The sequence below is a fragment of the Colias croceus genome, chromosome 5, assembly GCF_905220415.1.
Source record: "Colias croceus chromosome 5, ilColCroc2.1".
In the NCBI taxonomy this organism is placed as follows: domain Eukaryota; kingdom Metazoa; phylum Arthropoda; class Insecta; order Lepidoptera; family Pieridae; genus Colias; species Colias croceus.
In genome coordinates, this window is record NC_059541.1 from 11,759,348 (window position 1) to 11,778,748 (window position 19,401).

General features: G+C 32.7%; 1 protein-coding gene across 3 annotated transcripts; it reads left to right on the forward strand.

The window, feature by feature from the left end:
- Window positions 1–766: 766 nt before the first annotated feature.
- Window positions 767–14,809, forward strand: LOC123691745. 3 transcript variants are annotated; one of them, XR_006751446.1, is made up of 16 exons: window positions 767–961; window positions 1,170–1,335; window positions 1,715–1,897; window positions 4,760–5,008; window positions 5,326–5,446; window positions 5,592–5,762; window positions 6,084–6,198; window positions 7,081–7,226; window positions 7,616–7,765; window positions 8,135–8,244; window positions 9,297–9,432; window positions 9,785–9,951; window positions 10,388–10,542; window positions 12,072–12,168; window positions 13,508–13,651; window positions 14,453–14,809. XR_006751446.1 is itself a non-coding variant. In XM_045636285.1 (15 exons), exons 1-15 carry the CDS (start codon window positions 936–938, stop codon window positions 14,501–14,503), a joined length of 2,043 nt encoding a protein of 680 aa, XP_045492241.1. In that variant the 5' UTR covers window positions 767–935; the 3' UTR covers window positions 14,504–14,809. The 3 variants fall into 3 exon arrangements, 1 of the variants encoding a protein (XP_045492241.1); XR_006751447.1 differs by having other exon boundaries at window positions 13,508–13,641; XM_045636285.1 differs by lacking the exon at window positions 13,508–13,651.
- Window positions 14,810–19,401: the final 4,592 nt, after the last annotated feature.

Sequence of the window (19,401 nt, forward strand, 5' to 3'; positions counted from 1 at the left end):
CTGGGGAATCGCGAGACATTTAAATTTAAAACAAATCCCTTACAATGACAGAGTTTTCTGGATCATTGAATAGGTATTTGATATATTGATTTTCGGTGATGATAGGTACCTATCTATTTATATTGTGAATAGATATATTTGAGAAAAATATTCTAGTATGTTATGTACCCGCACCGCAGATCAATAATACTTAGCCCACATAAACAAAAATTGTACCCATAGCACAGAATACTTAATATATAGTAGCTAACGCTCCCATTGTACTTGAAAGGCAAAGTATTAACATCTTATTTTAATGTGTATTTCAAAATCTATTACCTATATTATAATATTGTTCTAACCAAAGCTATATTGGAATATAATAATATTATTGAAGTGGAATATAAATATGTTTAGTGTTTACCCTTTGAGGAGTTAGAGGCAACTTATGTTTTATGATTATTAATAAATATCCAATTTTATGATAAAAACTTCATATATAGACGAGATATTTGCTCATTTTTGAGTATTCCAGTACAATAATAATTTATTAATCGTTATTTTGTACTATTCAATTTAAATTAACTGTCATGAGTTATTCATCAAGATGAGACCAAAAACCTTGTATTTAAATCTTCATTAAAATTTAAAAGAATATGGCAACAAAATTATGACATTGGCACTTGGCTGTTTGACTGTTGACACTTGACATTGCAATTTGCAATAATTTGCGTTTTGCATGTTGAATGTTGAATTTCGAATTCGAGATTCCCTTTGGACTTTTGGAGTCTTGGAGATTCCTTCCAAACACTTTCATGAGCTTTTTTCACTAGTGAATGAAATATTTAAATAATTCAATTATATAAAAAGTATAAATCTATATAACTTCAATTCAATTATTTACCATGAGCTTCAATGAGCGGGGAATTCTTTGGTAGCAGTTGAAAAGCTTCGTGATGGATAATATTGTTCAATTTGAGTGGTTAGTAATTATTACAAAACTATTTAATATGTGAAATGGAGTTTTACATTATTAACATGTTTCTCAAGTCTTAATTGAATAATAAAATAGTCATTTTAGTAACTTTGTTTTTACTTATTTATGTCCGTGTATTCAGTATATCAGATATAAATTTGCACTATAAAGTATTTAAACAAATAGATAAGTATCCTAATTCTATATTTTGTAGGGTTGAACCAGAACGCGACCACTATTTCCTAAGAGCCCAAGATTTAGAGAACTGTGTGACAGAAAGAATATTAAGAAACACATTCCATGACCCATTGATTTCTAGCAGTGATAGTGAAGAGTCCAATGATATTAATTGGAAAGATATTTTTAGTCAAAAACAAAATGTAAGTTTCAATTGATTTATCGCTGAAAATTTAATGAAAATGTTCGTATATTACTGATTCAGTTACTTGATTATAAAATACAATATTTCACTGATTATAACAATATTTGTTTAACTTATCATTCAATAATATTTCATCTATATTAAAAACATTGGAATAGTTTGAAAATAGATTATTTTATGGTATTGAGTGTTTTTCGAACCGGTGGTAAATGAAAAAAAATGTAATGATAATTCAAAAGTGCTTCTAGAAGAAGTCAATTGAATAAATAAATGTTTGAGTTTGCATTTGTTTGTTGAGTGTAGGACATAAGTTTTGCTGAAATGTTAAACATAATTTGTAAAAAAATGACTAAAAGACAATCTTTCCATACAACCAGGCAAACCAAAACCACCGTCTCTTTGTGCCAGGCTGTCGGCCTGTGCCAAAGTACCCCAAGTTATCATCGCTCACTGCGATAGAACACACACAATGCCTCAAAGTGATGTGCGTGAAGAGTCCACACATACTGCCGCTGAAGCCATTCCCGAAGCCCGGTAAAATGGATTATAAAGTGTTTGAGGTATGTAATTAACAAAACATTATTTTGGTTTGTGTCTGGTTTGGTTTACTGGCTCCTGTGACACAGTTTTTTACTAATTCAGGAGCCTATGGATTTATATACAGGGTGTAAGGGAGACCTGGTCACATCACTTCAGTGTGGATAGGTGACATCCTCACATGAAATTTGGTATGGTTTTTTTTTCTTAACTCTAAATATTTAAAAAAATACGACTATTTTAATTTTAACTTTACAATTTTAGTCATATTTTTTTAAAACACTTCTGTACTCGATTGTACTTCACCGATTTTGATGATTTTTTTTAAATTTTGTTGCTTAATCAATGTACTTGCAGATTAAAACGAATGTACTAGTATTCCCTAGTAAATTACCTGATATTTTAATACTTGAATTTAAAACATAATAAAAAAATACTTGCAATTTTAGTAAAATGCAATTTTTTTCAAAAAAAGACCCATACAACTGCATGTTTTTTTAATCTTATCTAATTCCTCATCATTTTTACTTTAAAATACCATTTATTTCATAATTGTAAGTGTTATAGTTTTAAAATTGTGACTGCACAAAAGTAACTACTTTTTTTCTAAGGAACTTTCTTAACCTGTTACACGACCCTGCATTGTTATTGTTTAAACGGGGGATGTAGCAGTACGCATGGGAATTTCTACCTGGATTGATAAGTCTGTCTCTCTCTTACTTGTCCTTTGCCGGGCGAGCTAAGGGAATGCGGGGGGAAGCGGGCCACGCATTCCAGCGATTCATTGTTAGTCTCTACTACGCACGATAGTTGTTTCTTTGCATTCGACGCTCACAGTTTGTTTCAGTATCAGTTACTCGTACTTGATTGTTATTTTTTCTGTTTTGAGTTGTTCTGTGTGAGGAAATGGCTAATCCGTTTAATTTGACCGAGATGGCAGACATGCATTTATTATACGGCTACTGTAATTGTTCGGCGAGAGCTGCGCGTCGTGAATATCAGCGACTCTACCCGAATCGTCGTTTACCTTCCGCGCGCATGTCTGTAGACCGAAAATTTCGGGATGGAACACTTTTCAGAAATATGAATTTGGATCATCCTGGAGTACGGATTTCGCCACGTATGGAAGAAAGGATTCTGGATCTAGTGAATCAAAACCCAAACATAAGCACGAGGAGAGCGGCACGGATTCTTGGCATCAGCCATTGGACAGTATGGAAAGTATTCAAAACGCACCAATTGCATCCTTATCATTATCAGCCAGTACAAGGATTAATTCCGCAGGACTTATCTTCAAGATATCAATTTGCAAACGTTTTAATGGAGCGTGCATTAAACAATCCCCTCTTTCTAAAGAGGATACTTTGGACAGACGAATCGATGTTTACGAGAGATGGTGTGTTCAATTATCACAATGCCCACGTGTGGTCTGAGCAGAACCCGAAAGCGATCAGAGTTGAGTCATCTCAACACAGGTTTCACTTAAATGTGTGGGCAGGGGTAATAGGAAACTGTTTAGTTGGCCCTCACTTCCTGGAAGGCACGCTTAACGGCGAAAGATATTTGAACTTTTTACAAAATCATTTACTGGGCTACCTGAACGAAGTGCCATTGTTGTACTTACAAGGCATGTTTTTTATGCACGACGGAGCTCCGCCACATGCCACTCTTTCCGTGCGCGAGTATTTAAATACTCACTTCCCGAGGCGATGGATTGGGCGATATGGACATATCCAGTGGCCCCCAAGATCACCCGACATGACACCGATGGACTTTTTTGTGTGGGGCACAATGAAAAACTACGTTTATAGTGTCGAAATTCAAAATGTGGAACAATTACGCGAGAGAATACTCGAAGCGGCTAGTGAAGTTAGGGCTATGTTGGCGGGTACAACCGATTTAGAAAGGGAAGTAAAGAGACGCTTATTTTATTGTATAAGGGAAAACGGTGACCATTTTGAACAATTTTTAAAATAAATTATCTTGCTTTTAAATTAACTGTCAGTTTTATTTCCATATTACTTCGTTGTACTGAAAAATAAAGATGTATTTGACAAGATTAGTGTACAAAGGGTTAACTTTGAGCAATCGTAATTTTCAAGTTGTAACAGTTACAATTATGAAATAAATGGTATTTTAAAGTAAAAATGATGAGGAATTAGATAAGATTAAAAAAACATGCAGTTGTGTGGGTCTTTTTTTGAAAAAAATGGCATTTTACTAAAAATTGCAAGTATTTTTTTATTATTTTTTAAATTCAAGTATTAAAATATCAGGTAATTTACTAGGGAATACTAGTACATTCGTTTTAATCTGCAAGTACATTGATTAAGCAACAAAATTTAAAAAAAATCATCAAAATCGGTGAAGTACAATCGAGTACAGAAGTGTTTTAAAAAAATATGACTAAAATTGTAAAGTTAAAATTAAAATAGTCGTATTTTTTTAAATATTTAGAGTTAAGAAAAAAAAACCATACCAAATTTCATGTGAGGATGTCACCTATCCACACTGAAGTGATGTGACCAGGTCTCCCTTACACCCTGTATATCAGCTGTTTTGATTGGTAAGTTGGTTTAGGATATTGTTATTTTGTTTACAAAATATAAGATAAAATGAGTAGACCTAACTATGTTATAACTTTTTAAGATTTATAATTTAGATTCAGGTGTTATAAAAACACAAAATGTAAACGATGAAAAGATAAGTGGCACTGTAATCTTTACAGTTATACACTATCCAGATACATTGTAGCAGTAGTTTTTGATTAAATTAACCCCTATTATTCTATTTAAGTTTATTATAGCACCAAACCTCTAACTTTCTTTGATAATTCCTACAACAGCTACTATACAATACTTCACTCTATCAAATATTTCTTACAGGAAATCAAAAAGGAATATGAAGCGGAACAAAAAGAATACCTAGCTTGGGCGAAATCCCTCTGGGCTACTGAGCACTGTATCAAAGCGTTACGACCAAAGCCACATGTGGAATTAGTATATGAAGCCCAGTATAAAATGAGGGCGCACGAGTTACAGTCGTATCCGAAGAACTATGAACTAGCCGCACAAATACCATTGGAAGCGAGGAATGATCAATGTGAATTTGTGTTTGTGGAAGATTTAATTAGCGTGAGTAGAGTGGTTTGGTAGATATAGTATTAGGAAGAAATTTTCATTTCTTGCTATAGTGAGAAAATATAACAAAAAAGTTATATTTGAAGTTAGTTTTGATATTTTGCATTTGAATTTGATATTTCTTCACTTATATTATAAGCTTTTGATTGTACTTTCCTTCATCACAGTCAGACATACATAATCAAAACTAGCAAAAACAGCTAAAAACTTTATTTTCAGTGTGGAGTTCCCATATTATTATATACTTTACTGGAGGCTAGAATGTGTGTGAAATGAATGTTATAAAATATTAATAATTATTTTGTACACAGATTGATGCCACAGACCTACCACAGATCCAAAATGAAATGATAGAAGATAAAATTTTCATTATGAAAAACAATGCAGTACCTGAACCATGCAATAAGCATCCATGCAAGTTTATTTTACCAAGTAAGTTATTCTTGCCTGCTTTTCGTATTAAAGAAAATATTAATTAAAAAATAACCATTGATACATATCCCATAATTTTTCTCTATAATTTTAGTACTAACAAGTAGTAGTTCAAACAGTATTTTAATCGTTATATTATTTCCAGGAGAGAAATCAGTATCAGTGCTACCACTAACAGAAATAGAAAGAGAATTAGCGCAATACGCACTCGAGCACAACACACGGTACATAGCTAGTGAGAGCGCGCTGCGTTGCTTGCTGTCGCTGGACCAACATTGGTACATCACTGTGCGAGTGTGTGACGTCATTGGCTCGGGTAAGGACTACAGCTATGAGTTAGTTAAAGGACAACACACATTACGCTAACGAGAATGAGATTTTTTTTTCAGTATAGATTTTTATCAAAATGGGCTAGTAGTAGGGTGATCTACATGACCTGATGGAGATTTTTGAAGTGAAACTTCTTTAGGTACGTTGCAATACCGTCACGTCATGGAGTAGACGACGATTTGGATATCTTTAAATCTTGCCAAAGAAGTTTCACTTCTGACACGTGTGCTCGGCACACACGCTCTTTTTTTAACAAAAGAAACTACTTTGATACAAAAAAGCAATAAAACCATTTATTTACTTTCAGATGGCGAAAAATCAAATGTAATAGTGTTAGGAAGTGAATTTTCCATAAAAAAAGAGTCAATTATGCGCAGGACGTATAAGGCTTTTAGACATCTGTTGGAAGATGCACTTGTACCGTAAGTAAAATATATTATAAATTTGAAATATTTGGTTTTTGAAGTAAAACTTCTTAGGCACGTTGAGAGTACAAATTCAAGGTCGCGTCATGGCAATACCTTCGCGTCATGCGATAAGGCGACAATCTTGGCAAAGAAGTTTCACTTCTGACACGTGTGCTCACTGCTCAGCACACACGCTCCTTTTTTTTAAAGATATTGAAAAATATTTAATCTCATGGCACCTGTTTTGCAGATGTACCTTAAGTTTATGTTTTATCAGCTAACATATGAGGTACAATTTAATTCATATATTCAAGGTCGCGTCATGGCAATACCGTCACGTCATGGAATAAGGCTACTATTAGTATCTTTGAATCTTGCCAAAGAAGTTTCACTTCTGACACGTGTGCTCAGCACACGCTCGTTTTTTCAAATGTTTCAAATCCGTATCGATTAATACACTTTAATCGATGTTTTTAAGCAGGTTACCTCTCTTCGAAGATAAAATTGATAGACGTCAAATGTTGCCTATTAAATTGGCTCGACTATAAATATCTCGAAAAGTCAAATCAATCAGAAATAATGAAAACTATTGAAAGAAAACAAAAATTGGTTTACTTTATCTGTATACTAGATTTCCGCCCGCGGCTTCGCTCGCGTTTGCAAAGGAAACCCCTAAAAAATAGTTCACGTTCCCGTGGGATTTCCGGGATAAAACCTATCCTATGTGTTAATCCAAGTTACCCTCTATATGTGTGCTAAATAGCATTGTAATCTGTTCCATGGTATTTGCGTGAAAGAACAACAAACACACAGACATACATCCTCACAAACTTTCGCATTTATAATATTAGTAGGTCAATGTTAACCTCTCTTACAATAATTTTAAATAACTTTCAGGTTATCAGAAAAGGGGAGGATCATGAACAAATTGATTAGAAACTCTGAAAGAGATAGTAATGTAAATACAAATGTATCAAATGTCGAAAATAACAATATGGAACCGTCCAGTGATGATGAAGACGATGGTTTATGTATAGATACAGGTAACAATTTGTTATAAGAATAATTAATATCTAATTTGAAAAGCATTCGTAACCTATTGAGCCCCGAGCGGCCCAATGAGACCACGACACAATAGATTTTCTATTGTGTCTGTGATTCCGGGGGCTGAGTCATTAAACTGGGTCAAAATCAAATCTGAAGGTTACATACAAACATGTTTGTGAACCACACCTATAAAGGTGAAGCTAATAAAAGTGCGTAAAAATGGCTTATGAGTGTTTGTAGTGGAAAAAAAAGTTTTTTGAAAAATCATAAATCATAAAAAATCATTTACAATTTAATTAAAAATCTAGATACAAAAAAAAAGGTTTTATTTTCGTTTCTTTGTTAATTTTAATATGTATCATGACTGTATTCATATATTTTTTAGGTGAAGATCTTCAAGAAAATAGTGATGTAGAAACTAAAACTGATCAACAGGAACAACAGAAATCTCAAGAAAACACTAATAACAATTTAGAAAAGTCGGATAACAATAATTCTACCGCGTCTATAGGATTTTATGAATGCACATGTAAAGGTTTGTATTTTTGTCTTTAGTATATTTTAAACATGGGATACTTTAATGTTTTATTGTTTTTTTCTTTATTTTTTGTTTTAAAACTAAATTTGTGCGGTGTTTATCTTTTAATAATTTGTTGTTCATCCCATATTGATATTTAATAACAACGCAGTTGTTTTTGTTTCCTAGTATTCAATGATTTAATTAAAATTTTATAGGAATAAAATTATGTTTGGATTTCAGTCGTTATAACATGTAACAATTATTTCACGCATGTAGTATAAAAGTAACGTATCTTCTTTAACAGTTATATTTTTTGTTAAAGCATGCATTTATAATTATTTTTATAATTTCTTATTTCTTTAAAATTGAATTTATTGTATTCAGATACGATATTCGAGTTACCAGCACAACGGTCATACAAAAAGTGGCAAGTGAGAAGCAAAACTTCTGGCGAAAAATACGACCTTATAGTGCATTGTGCGCATAGAGCACGGGTGAGTTGGAATATAAACCTTATATCTATTGTTTTATGGGTTAATTTGCTTAAATTAGATTTTATAGTGTACTAGCATACCGCCCTCGGCTTCGCCCGCTGTGTCTAAAACCTAATCTATACTAATATTATAAAGCTGAAGCGTTTGTTTGTTTGTTTGAACGCACTAATCTCGGGAACTACCGGTCCGATTTGAAAAATTCTTTCGGTGTTAGATAGCCCATTTATCGAGGAAGGTTATAGGCTATATTTTATCACGCTACGGGCAACAGGAGTGGAGCCACGGGGGCGAAACCGCGCGGAGCAGCTAGTAAATTATATACTAAAACCTTCCCCTTGAATCACTCTATCTAATAAAAAAAAAACCTCATCAAAATCCCTTGCGTAGTTTTAAAGATTTAAGCATACAAAGGGACATAGGGACAGAGAAAGCGACTTTGTTTTATAATATGTAGTGATTGTGAACATAGAGCGCGGGTGAGTTCGAATTTAAACCTTATATTTATATCTTTAGGGGCTAATTTACATTTTTCAATGTAAAAAAGCAGATTACGCGTAGAATGCAGGTGATTTGGTGGAAATTGAACTTAATGGGATTGGTGTTAAGGGTTATTTTTCATTTTTTTATTATAATAACATCTTATAGGGCATGTATGTGCGCATGTGAGTGTGTGAGTGGCGGCGAGTTGAATGAATATGAACCGTATGTGATGTGTGCTTAAGGATTAATTTGCATTTATATTAGGCAAGTCTTATTGCCTTTATGTGACTTATATGAATAGGGGTTTTTTTATGATTTCGTAGGGTCTTTTTGAAGTTCTGCTTGAGTTAATAAAAACATGATTAATATTATGGGACAGAAATAAATATTTAAAACATTCGTCAAATTACTTAATTTCTAGTATTTTAAACTACTAAAATCTACTATCTTAAATCTGTTTGTGTACAAGTTTCAGTGTCAGTCTACTACTTTTTTTATACTTTGTTTTCCAAAAGGAATCTTCCATTTTCCGATACAATAATATATTTTAATATTTTATCCTCTCAATCCAGGGTTCGACCAGCGAAGTAATACTAGAGCCGATACCAGAATACCAGTTGGAATTAGGAGCTAGTTCGCTGTCTCAGCACAAATTAGCTAGCTTAGCTCTAGCTCTGCATTTGAGGAGGAAAGCTGCCCTTATGAATGGTGAATATGTAAATTATTGTGATATTAAAGATAAATAATAAGCTTTAAAGTAATTTGGTAATGATTTAACTTTCTAATGGATAAATATAAAAAAAAAACAAATTAATCTACTTATATGTACTAATATTATAAAGCTAAAGAGTTTGTTTGTTTGTTTGAACGCGCTAATCTCAGGAACTACTGGTCCGATTTGAAAAATTCTCTCGGTGTCCCATTTATCGAGGAAGGCTATAGGCTATATTATATCATCACGCTAAGACCAATAGGAGCGGATCGGAATAAAATATTGGGCCAGAATAAAATGGTGTGCTAATGAAATAAACACCATCTAAAAATCAATTATCTTTTGCAGTGCGATTAGATGGTGTGTCCGGAGAAATAGTGACGATGGAAAAGTTGTATCAAAATGAATTCAGCAATAAGTATGGCGACATGTTGCCCAACATCGCGAACATATTGCACGCGACTTTGAACCAACTACAGGGACTGTTGCCGGGTTATTATATATTGCATCATGAGGTCAGTAAATATGTGAAATTTATCTTATATTTGAACTTTAAATTTTTCAAGTAGACTTTTGAATTGTAAAACATTGTTTACTAGATAGGAAAGTTTTTACACAGAAGAGCCAGCCACAATTAATTAGTTGCGCTTTTCTAAGCAACAGTCATATTATATTATGAAATAATGAACACAAAGAACTGTCCTACGGGTCTTAAGCAACAATATTCCATGGATTTTGTGTCTTCCTTGCATAAACTGAGCCTTAATCATGTGACAAAAATCATTCACAATATTTTAAAGTTTGCCTGTCTGTTTTTTCAAACCACAACACTGTCTTTAACTTTAATACTAACAGCTACTTTTTTTTTAAAGGGCTGCTAGTTTTTCCCCCGGTTTTGTCCGCTAGTGAAACCGTGAGGCAGAACTAGTTATAATAAAATGTATATTTCAGCCAAGCCACGGAACAAACGCCCTATTATACTGTCCAAAGAAATCAAGTGGGAACAACACATTGACTCTAAATTTGGATCTATCTCAAATGCCCGACGAGTCGAGCGCATTGAAAACTCCGCCCACTATATCTTTGGATATGTTGCCGATGCATAAGTATGGGTTTTTGGTTATTTTTATTTTTTTTTATTGGATAGGTTATGTAGGATTTGAATGAGCAACTTTATTTTTTTTCGATAAAATTAAAATTAGTAGATCTTTAACCAGTACTAACAAAAAATAGTTATGATGATCGTAAAGTGCCATTCGAACTTGCTTTTTTTGCTTTTTAAGTAATCTACTTGTTTACAATATTGTAAATTTGACCAATATGTGTGTAACCCAGTACAAATACATACATATTATGTCTTTTATCTTTTTTAACAAAAAAAATAACTAAATATTAACTTTAAAATCCTTCTTTTTTAAGTATCCGTCACGTCCGTGTCATGGAGTAAGGCGACGATTTTGGTATCTTTGAATCTTACCAAATAAGTTTCACTTCTGATACGTGTGCTCGGCACACGCACTCTCTTTCATTTATGTAATAAAAATTTATAAAATTGACAAAAAATTGTAAAGGAGAATGCCCATGAAAGTATGGACCACAGTATAGTGTTGCGTCAATGCCAGAGTGGTTTTGGAGGGTTCTTCGATATTCAAAAGATTTTTACCAATACATTTTTTGTGATAAAAACAAGGGTTTTCAAGATATTGAGAAAAATGTGAATTAACCTCAAAACTTAAATAAACCCGATTTAGTTAGGTTTATGTGTGATTTAGGTAGTATTTTATCGTCTGAAGGCTATTTTTCGTTTAACATAATATTTAATCTATGCGTAGAGCTTGTGCTTTCAGACAAAGTCTATCTGTTCATCGGCTAGTGTAGGTAGGCACCAGAAATCTTCCGGGACGGATTTCAAGAAAACCTAAATATATATTTAAAAAATGCCAATAGAGTTTTTATTCGGTTTACATATTGTTGTTGTTGTTTGAATAATTTTTTCACTACATATTCGAAGAAAGAAACAAATAAGAAATAACAGGTTACCTTCCAAGCTATCTTACAAGCTATGTCATAATAATATTTTTTTATATATATTTATATTATTTTACTTCACTATATATGTTAAAAAAACCTACAGTTTATAAACAATACCTTACAGAGTGATTTTATGTTAATTGATTTTTTTGTAATTAAATGAAAACAATATTAGCTATTTACCATAGTAAATGTCATAATAGTTACCGCTTGGTTACCGTGGTAACCAGTAATGGATACTAAATCTATGGTAACGGATCTAAACAATTACATGTCTTATTAGATTTTACAAAACATTCCCTGGTCAAAATATATTTTCCGATAGTAAGAAGGCCTCTAAATTGCCGAGATTTTTTTTTATAGTATTTTTATCTTGATGCATGAGAAAAAACCTGTACCAAAAATGTAAACGGTAATGGACACTAAATCTATAATAACGGATCTAAACAATTACATGTCTTATTAGATTTTACAAAACATTCCCTGTTCAAAATATATTTTCCGATGGTAAGAAGGCCTCTAAATTGCCGAGATTTTTTTTCATATATTGTTGTCTTGATGCATGAGAAAAACCAGTACCAAAAATGGGCATTCTCCTTTACAGATTTCGCAGAATATTGCCATGTGCATTCACACCGTACCAAGACCAGTTGCCCCGAAAGCCGATCACTCGCAGTAAAACTCCGCCCCAGGCTCTCAAGGTATATACATACAAACATAATGTGCTGTTGCGAAGTATGACCATGAATTACATTTTTACCATTATATAATAATATATAGTATATAATAACAATACACAAAAATTTCATTTTTAAATTTATTACTAATATTAAAAGTTATTTTACATCTCATCTCATTTACATTTTTATGGACGATTTGCCACGAAAATGAAGGTATGTAATCTACATGTAAAATAGAGACTCGTTTCCTTTTTCTTTAATTGAATTTTAACATATTTTCTTTGGAAGCTAATATCAAAAGTCAATCGTTTTGTATGTAACATGTATATTTATTTTATTATAGTCCATTTCTTATAGAAAAAGGCAATGATAAATGAAATTAACTTATTAATTGTAATTTTAGAATTGCATAGTTAATTAGCAAGTCACTTATAATATACATAATATGTACTAACTGTCATTAATCACTAAATGTTATAAAAAAGTGTATATTTGTCTGTTCGCGATAAATTCAAAAACCACTGCGCCGATTCTCATTCGGTTTTCACAATGAGTACCGTGGTTCTCGAGGAAGGTGACAAAATATAATATTTTTAAGTTTTACACAACGCAGACGAAGCCGTGGGCGGAAAGCTAGTAAGCCTATATATATGTACTAGATAATATTTTGCACTTAAATAAATATCATTTTAATTTTCAGTCAAAATCCTGGGTTCGAATCCCTGTCCCTCAAAACAACTTTAAATTTTTAAATTTATCTTACTTTAAAAAGTTAAAATGTATCCCATACTTTAGTAAAAGGCGAAAGATTTATTTCTAAGTCCAAGGAAAATCCAAATAAAGTAACATTAAAAGACATTGAATTTTTATAAAAAGATGGAATATTTTTGATGTGTTAAAGATTATAGTTGAGTTTGAGTAAGGAGGAGGATGTCTAAAGGTACCAAGATGGAGCGACGCAGCATACACACCGGGAAAACTGTGCTTGCAATATTATACTGGGAAAAGCAATTAGAAAAGATTTATTGATTCTGCTTTATTTTTCTGTAATAAAATAGAGATAGTATAATGACCATAAGGCAAAAAATATATTCGATTAAATTTTAACTTGTAACTCGTCAAACAGAAAATGAGAATATTTTCCGTCTGATTTCTGATTCATTTTAAATTATTATTATTATTAAATTGGTTGAATTTTTTATTACAAAATCTCTCGAGTGAATCTTTTTTATTACCACTATCATTTTAATCATTAATACTTAAAATGTAATTATGTTTCCCAATATAACATTGCAAGCCGCTAGTGAGGTGCGCTGGCCATCGATATCGATAATCAAGTTGCAACCAATCTGTTGGCCAGAGCGCAGCGGGCAGAGCGGGCAAGCGCGGGAAGCGAAAGCGAAAGAAATAGACGCGTGGGATATATACCGCCGCTAGTGACGCGCCACCTGTCGATAGTCGCCCGTAGTGATGTCTGTTGTCGATGGATTCGCCGTGGGTATTGGTAAAGTTCGCGCAAAGTGTTGCTGACGTCAGACGGTGCGTCGGTTGAATTGGAACTACTGAATGGATGGCTCGAACGCTACTGAACCGAGCGGATAAGGGGTTTGCATACAAATTATGGTCTTTTTGGAAGTTTTTTGTAATTTTTTACTTTCTTTTGTTGAAATCTTACTTCTAGTTATATTTTTAATGTTTAAACTTCTACATTACATACTTTAATTATCGTAAAAAGAGTAAAAAATAAAGACTTGTATGCAATTCGTCCTTAGACGCAAACATTGGTAAGGGTTAAATCGTAACATTTAGAATATTTGAACTAGCAGACCTGTTGCCTGATGGTGTGACAAAATTGCCCATAAGCTATGCAGAAGTCCATTTTTCGTAATGTTTGAAAAAATTCAAGAAGTTTTATTGTTGAAGACGCAATGTTTCAAGTGTTGTGTCTCTTTTTATTGTCATTATAATTGTTGGGAAATCAATCATTATCGGATTATTGATTACATGAACAATTTTAACAAACATTGACTTGAGAATTTAATTCTAGAATTTTAATAGTAGTTTTTCCTTCTTAAATAAAGTGGTTTATTTTATGGGTTCAGTATAAAATCCAGTTTCCATGAATAATGTATTTAATGCATTTATATATTTATTTTGAGTTCTTTACAAATATGTTTTTGTTTACATTTTACATAATATATTTAACATTTATAGTCTCTTATTTACAAAGTTTTTTTTTTATTTCTAAAACGAAAGCGAAATTACAAATAGTTTTCGAATATTAACCTTCCAAAAATTGTTACAGTGGCCACGGCGAAAGAAAAATAAAAAGAAGAAAGCTCGAGCAAATGTTTAGCCTGGCGGAGACATCACTATTTTTTCATAAATATAATATTTTTCAGGATAGGTTATGTTATAAATCAATCATCTTATGTCTTCAATTAAGTTTAAAAGAGATTGAATTGAGGGAATTTTCATGCTAATATTTTATAATATTTATAATATTTTCGACTCTTCGACAGTGGCAAAGCGCCAAATCGTTTATTCGAATATTTATATTCTGAATACAAATACGTTACATTTATACTTAAAAAGTAAATAATATTAAAAGAAATTGTTGTTGTACTGTTATGTTAATATTAATAAAGTACGAAATATTAAAGCTTGGTTTTATTTCACCTCTCATTGATCCCAGGAATTATTGAAATGTACACAACCTGTCTGGATGATATCCTATCCTTCCTACTAATAATATTATAAATGCGAAAGTTTGTGAGGATGAAGTATGTTTGTAACGCTTTCACGAAAAAACGGATGAACCGATTAAATTTAGCACAGAGGGTAACTTGGATTAACACATAGGATAGGTTTTATCTCGGAAATCCCACGGGAACGGGAACTATGCGGGTTTTTATTTAAAAACGCAGGCGAACCCGCGGGCTGAAAGCTAATAGCATAATAACTCATAAAATTTTGTATATAATATAAAGTCACACACATGAATTACCTACTAAATCAAAGATTTTTATTTTTTTTCTTAATAATTATTGGTTTGGTAGTTATGCCTGTAACTCTTTCACAAAAAAACTACTGAACCGATTAAATTTAGCACACATAGAGGGTAACTGGTATTAACACATAGGATAAGTTTTATCCCGGAAATCCCACGGGAACGGGAACTATGCGGGTTTTTCTTTGAAGCGAAAAGCTTGTAGGATGATAACTCATAAAATTTGGTAATACGTACTAAATCAAAGATTTTTTTACAGGTTGAACTCGAACATATTTTTTTTATCTTATCATTTTTTGTTCAGTTTAATAAATCCACACAGTTCTATTGATTAATTCTTCTAAACAAGTAGGTAGGTACAAAATATACACTAAATGCGACTATAGCATAATAGCATAGGTAATACATAATTATTATGTCTCAAATTCGACCGATTTATAAAAAGGGATCAAAAACAGATTATACCAACTATAGACCGATAACAATATTACCTACTATTGATAAGATTATTGAAAAATATATTGCCAAACATATATATGAATTCTATGAAAATAATAAAATTTTAACCAACCATCAATATGGATTTAGGCCAAACAAGAACACAACACAACTTCTGTCAGCGTTTACCGATAGCGTCCATTCACATTTAAATAACAAAAAACATGTACTAGCAGTATTTATAGATTATAGTAAGGCGTTTGATACGCTTTGTCACGAGAGACTATTAGAGTGCCTGCATGACAGCGGTATTAGAGGCAACCTATTGGACTGGTGTTCGGACTACCTCAACGATAGAAGATACACTGTTAGAGTCTGTAATGCGACTAGTGACATAGTTATTGCTACGGAGGGCACTGCGCAGGGCTCGGTCATCGGTCCATTGCACTATCTCACGTACGTAAATAGCCTTACAAATGTCATTAAACACAGTGAGACTTATCAATTTGCCGACGACACCTGTCTTGTTGCTGCTGGTAACAACGTAAGCGAAGCACTCGAGAAGTTGCAAGAGGATTTTAACTCATTGTTACGATGGTCACATGACGCAGGCCTAGTTGTTAACGAGAATAAGACAAAATTAATGTACATAAGCTCTAGTCAGAACAGAAGCTCCCATATACCCAGACTAATAGCTCACGAACACCAATGCTTGCACGGAAATCAGAATTTTAATAACTCACCACATTGTAACTGTAACGCTATAGATATTGTAGATTATCAAACATACTTGGGTGTTACTATTGATAGCAGACTGAACTGGCAAGAACATATTAACGGAGTGTGTGATAGATTGAGGTGTATCCTGGCTAAATTTTCGATAATTAAACACAAAATTCCCTACAAAACTATATTATTGCTTTACAAATCACTAGCCGAATCAATTATCTCCTATGGATTGTCTAGCTACGGACGGACTTGTAAGACCAATCTTGACAAAATATACACACTCCAATTAAGACTACTTAAAACGATCGTTCCATATAACATTAAGGCTAAATATAAAAATGACTATCGTAAATTATTTGAACTGTGTAAAATCATACCGATACATGAAAAAATTAATCTAACACTTTTAAAAGAGGAATTCTTTAATATTGACATAAATAAAATTAAAAAAACGCCTCATAATAATATAATAACTCGTAACGTCACAAACGCTACGCTAAAACTTCCATCTTTTACAAACCTTCACGGGAAGAGAACGTTAAATTATATGGTACCCTGTCTCATCAACAAACTACCTATATCTTTAAGAGATTCAATAACTCACAAAAATCTAAAATTCAAACTAAAGCAATACTTTTTAGTAAATATAAATAAACTATTATAAAAAAAAAACCTTCTAATAACTCTAAAATATTAAGAACTTATTACGAATTTAATCTAAATATTAAATACAAATAATACAAAATTATAGATTCACGAAAGGAGCATACTGTATGTTTACACGGCCAGCAAGATTACCGATGTCGCTCGTCACTAAAAAAAATTCTAAGTACCCTCATTAGGATTAAGAACTAACAATAAGTATTAAAACATATTATGTAGCGGTTTGTGGGCTTATGGTGCACAGAAAAACTCGAATGAGTTTATGACTGCATCAATGTACATTATATCATAAAAAAAAAATAAATAAATAAATAAAATAAAATAAATAAATAAATGTTATCAATGCATGTACAGTTTGCAATATATCTTTCTCAGGATACAGACCTATTAAACACCACCACACAATATTGCATTTTACATAATAATGTGCCTTTTTTAATAGTTAAGACTTAAGCCGTAAGTACATAAAAAGGTTTAGGTATGTGCCAGATCAAAAATCCATTGGAGATTTATTTACCATATTTGCTTAAAATTGGTTTAAATTCTTAATACAGTTCCATTGATATATACACTCAGCGGCACGGAATCTTGGCCACTTACAAATTTGCCGATAAAAAAAGTTTGAAGTGTTTTTCACGATCTTTTGTATGCAGATATGTTAACATATTATTTGTTTAATTTTATGGTAAGAAATCATTGAGTTTGAGAATAATCTTTTACCACTTTTTAAGAGTTACTCGTAATTTGTGATTTGTGCGGTTAAGCCGAAGTTACGAATTGTTCGTTTTAAACTTTTTTTGATATCGTTTATGCCGTTTTAAGATATTGTTATTGTTGTACTATAATAGTCAATGATCATAACAAACAATAAAAAATGCCATTAACATCTGAACAACCTACTCAGGCCATCACAATGTTAGACCAATGACTGCCGCAACGTAAAGTACCTAATGTACAGTATGTACCTCGTTCAGCGATGCACTATGCATGGAGAAGATACCAGGAGACTGGCAGCCACATGTGCAGACCAGGAAATGAAGGTGTGAGGTGCACATCAGCTCGAGAAGACCCGTTTATTGTTCGAGAGATACTCAGAAATGGCTTTCTGACAGTTTTTAGGATACGCCACCGGCTCTAAAACACCAGGATAATAAATGTGAGTGAGCAATCGGTGAGAAGACTAATGAAAGAAGTTAATTTGAAGGTTTGCAGACCAGCACGCCGTCCAGAACTCCTCAGACATCACAGAGAAGCACGTCTTCGTTTTGCACGAGAACATGAAAACTGGACCCACAGCCAGTGCGCTCGTGGGGTGTTCACAGATGGCTGCTAAGGTACTTTACGAGCTTCTGATAGCCAACAGTCAGTATAGAGGAGACGAGAAGAGAGGTTTTCACACATCACCACACTCAAAATGCGATTTTTCATGGAGGGTCAATAATGGTATGGGGAGGTATAAGTTCCGATGCTCGCACGGCATTTATCGTAGATAATGGCTTAAATTTGATCAGGTACATCGAGGAAATTCTCCAGGAACATGTTCAGCCCTATTACAGGTTTATCAGTGAAGAAAATTTGCTACTTATACACTATAACGCACGTCCGCGTGTCGTACGATACGTATAAGAGTACCTTCAAGAGGTTATTATTGAAAAATTGGAGTGGCCAGCTCGTAGCCCGGATTTTAATCCAATAGAACACATCTGGGACATGCTTAAAAGAAACATAAAGTTCGATTCCAACCCAGCACTAATGTTAGATGAGCTTAGAAATACAGCTGGGGCCTTTTGGTACACTATAGCTCAAGTGGTCTCCAAAAATGTATTCTAGAGTATGCCAGACTGGATGCAAACAGTGTTTAAGGCAAGAGAAGGAAACACCCTTTATTAAAAGGTTCAATTTTTTTTATGGAAACGTTCTTTCTAATTTTTTAGCATTTTTTAAGAAATCATTTAAATTTCACAGGAAAAGCGTAAATTCTTGTTTAATTCATATCTACTCGGTAGTACTTCTTATTAACTTCCAATTATTACTAAAAGTTAGTAAAAACATTAAAGTAACTAGTTTTGATTAAATTTTTATTGAATTTTGTAGTAGAAAAGAAATAGTGTTATTTTACGCAAAAATTTGCAGTGGCCAAGATTCCGTGCCGGTGAGTATATTGTTCTTCAAAATAATTATGAAGGATATTGAAAACCTTAATAATTTTAAATTACACAGTAGCAGTTTTAACAGTTTTGGGATGTAACTTATTAGTTTTTGTCACTGAAAATCAGTGTAGCCGTTATTATTTGATAGGCTTTTGTAAAAAAAAAAAAAAAAAAAAAAAACAGTAAAAATTTTACCAGTAGAGTAGCTTTGCATTACAATGCTTTTTAAGGTAATGGATTCCACTTAATGCTCAAAATTAAGTT

Coding starts and splice junctions, on each gene's coding strand:
- LOC123691745 (XM_045636285.1), top strand. CDS start 936: ATGGATAATATTGTTCAATTTGAGTG. Junction 5,447..5,591: donor ATGCAAGTTTATTTTACCAA/GTAAGTTATTCT, acceptor TATTATTTCCAG/GAGAGAAATCAGTATCAGTG. Junction 9,433..9,784: donor GAAAGCTGCCCTTATGAATG/GTGAATATGTAA, acceptor TATCTTTTGCAG/TGCGATTAGATGGTGTGTCC.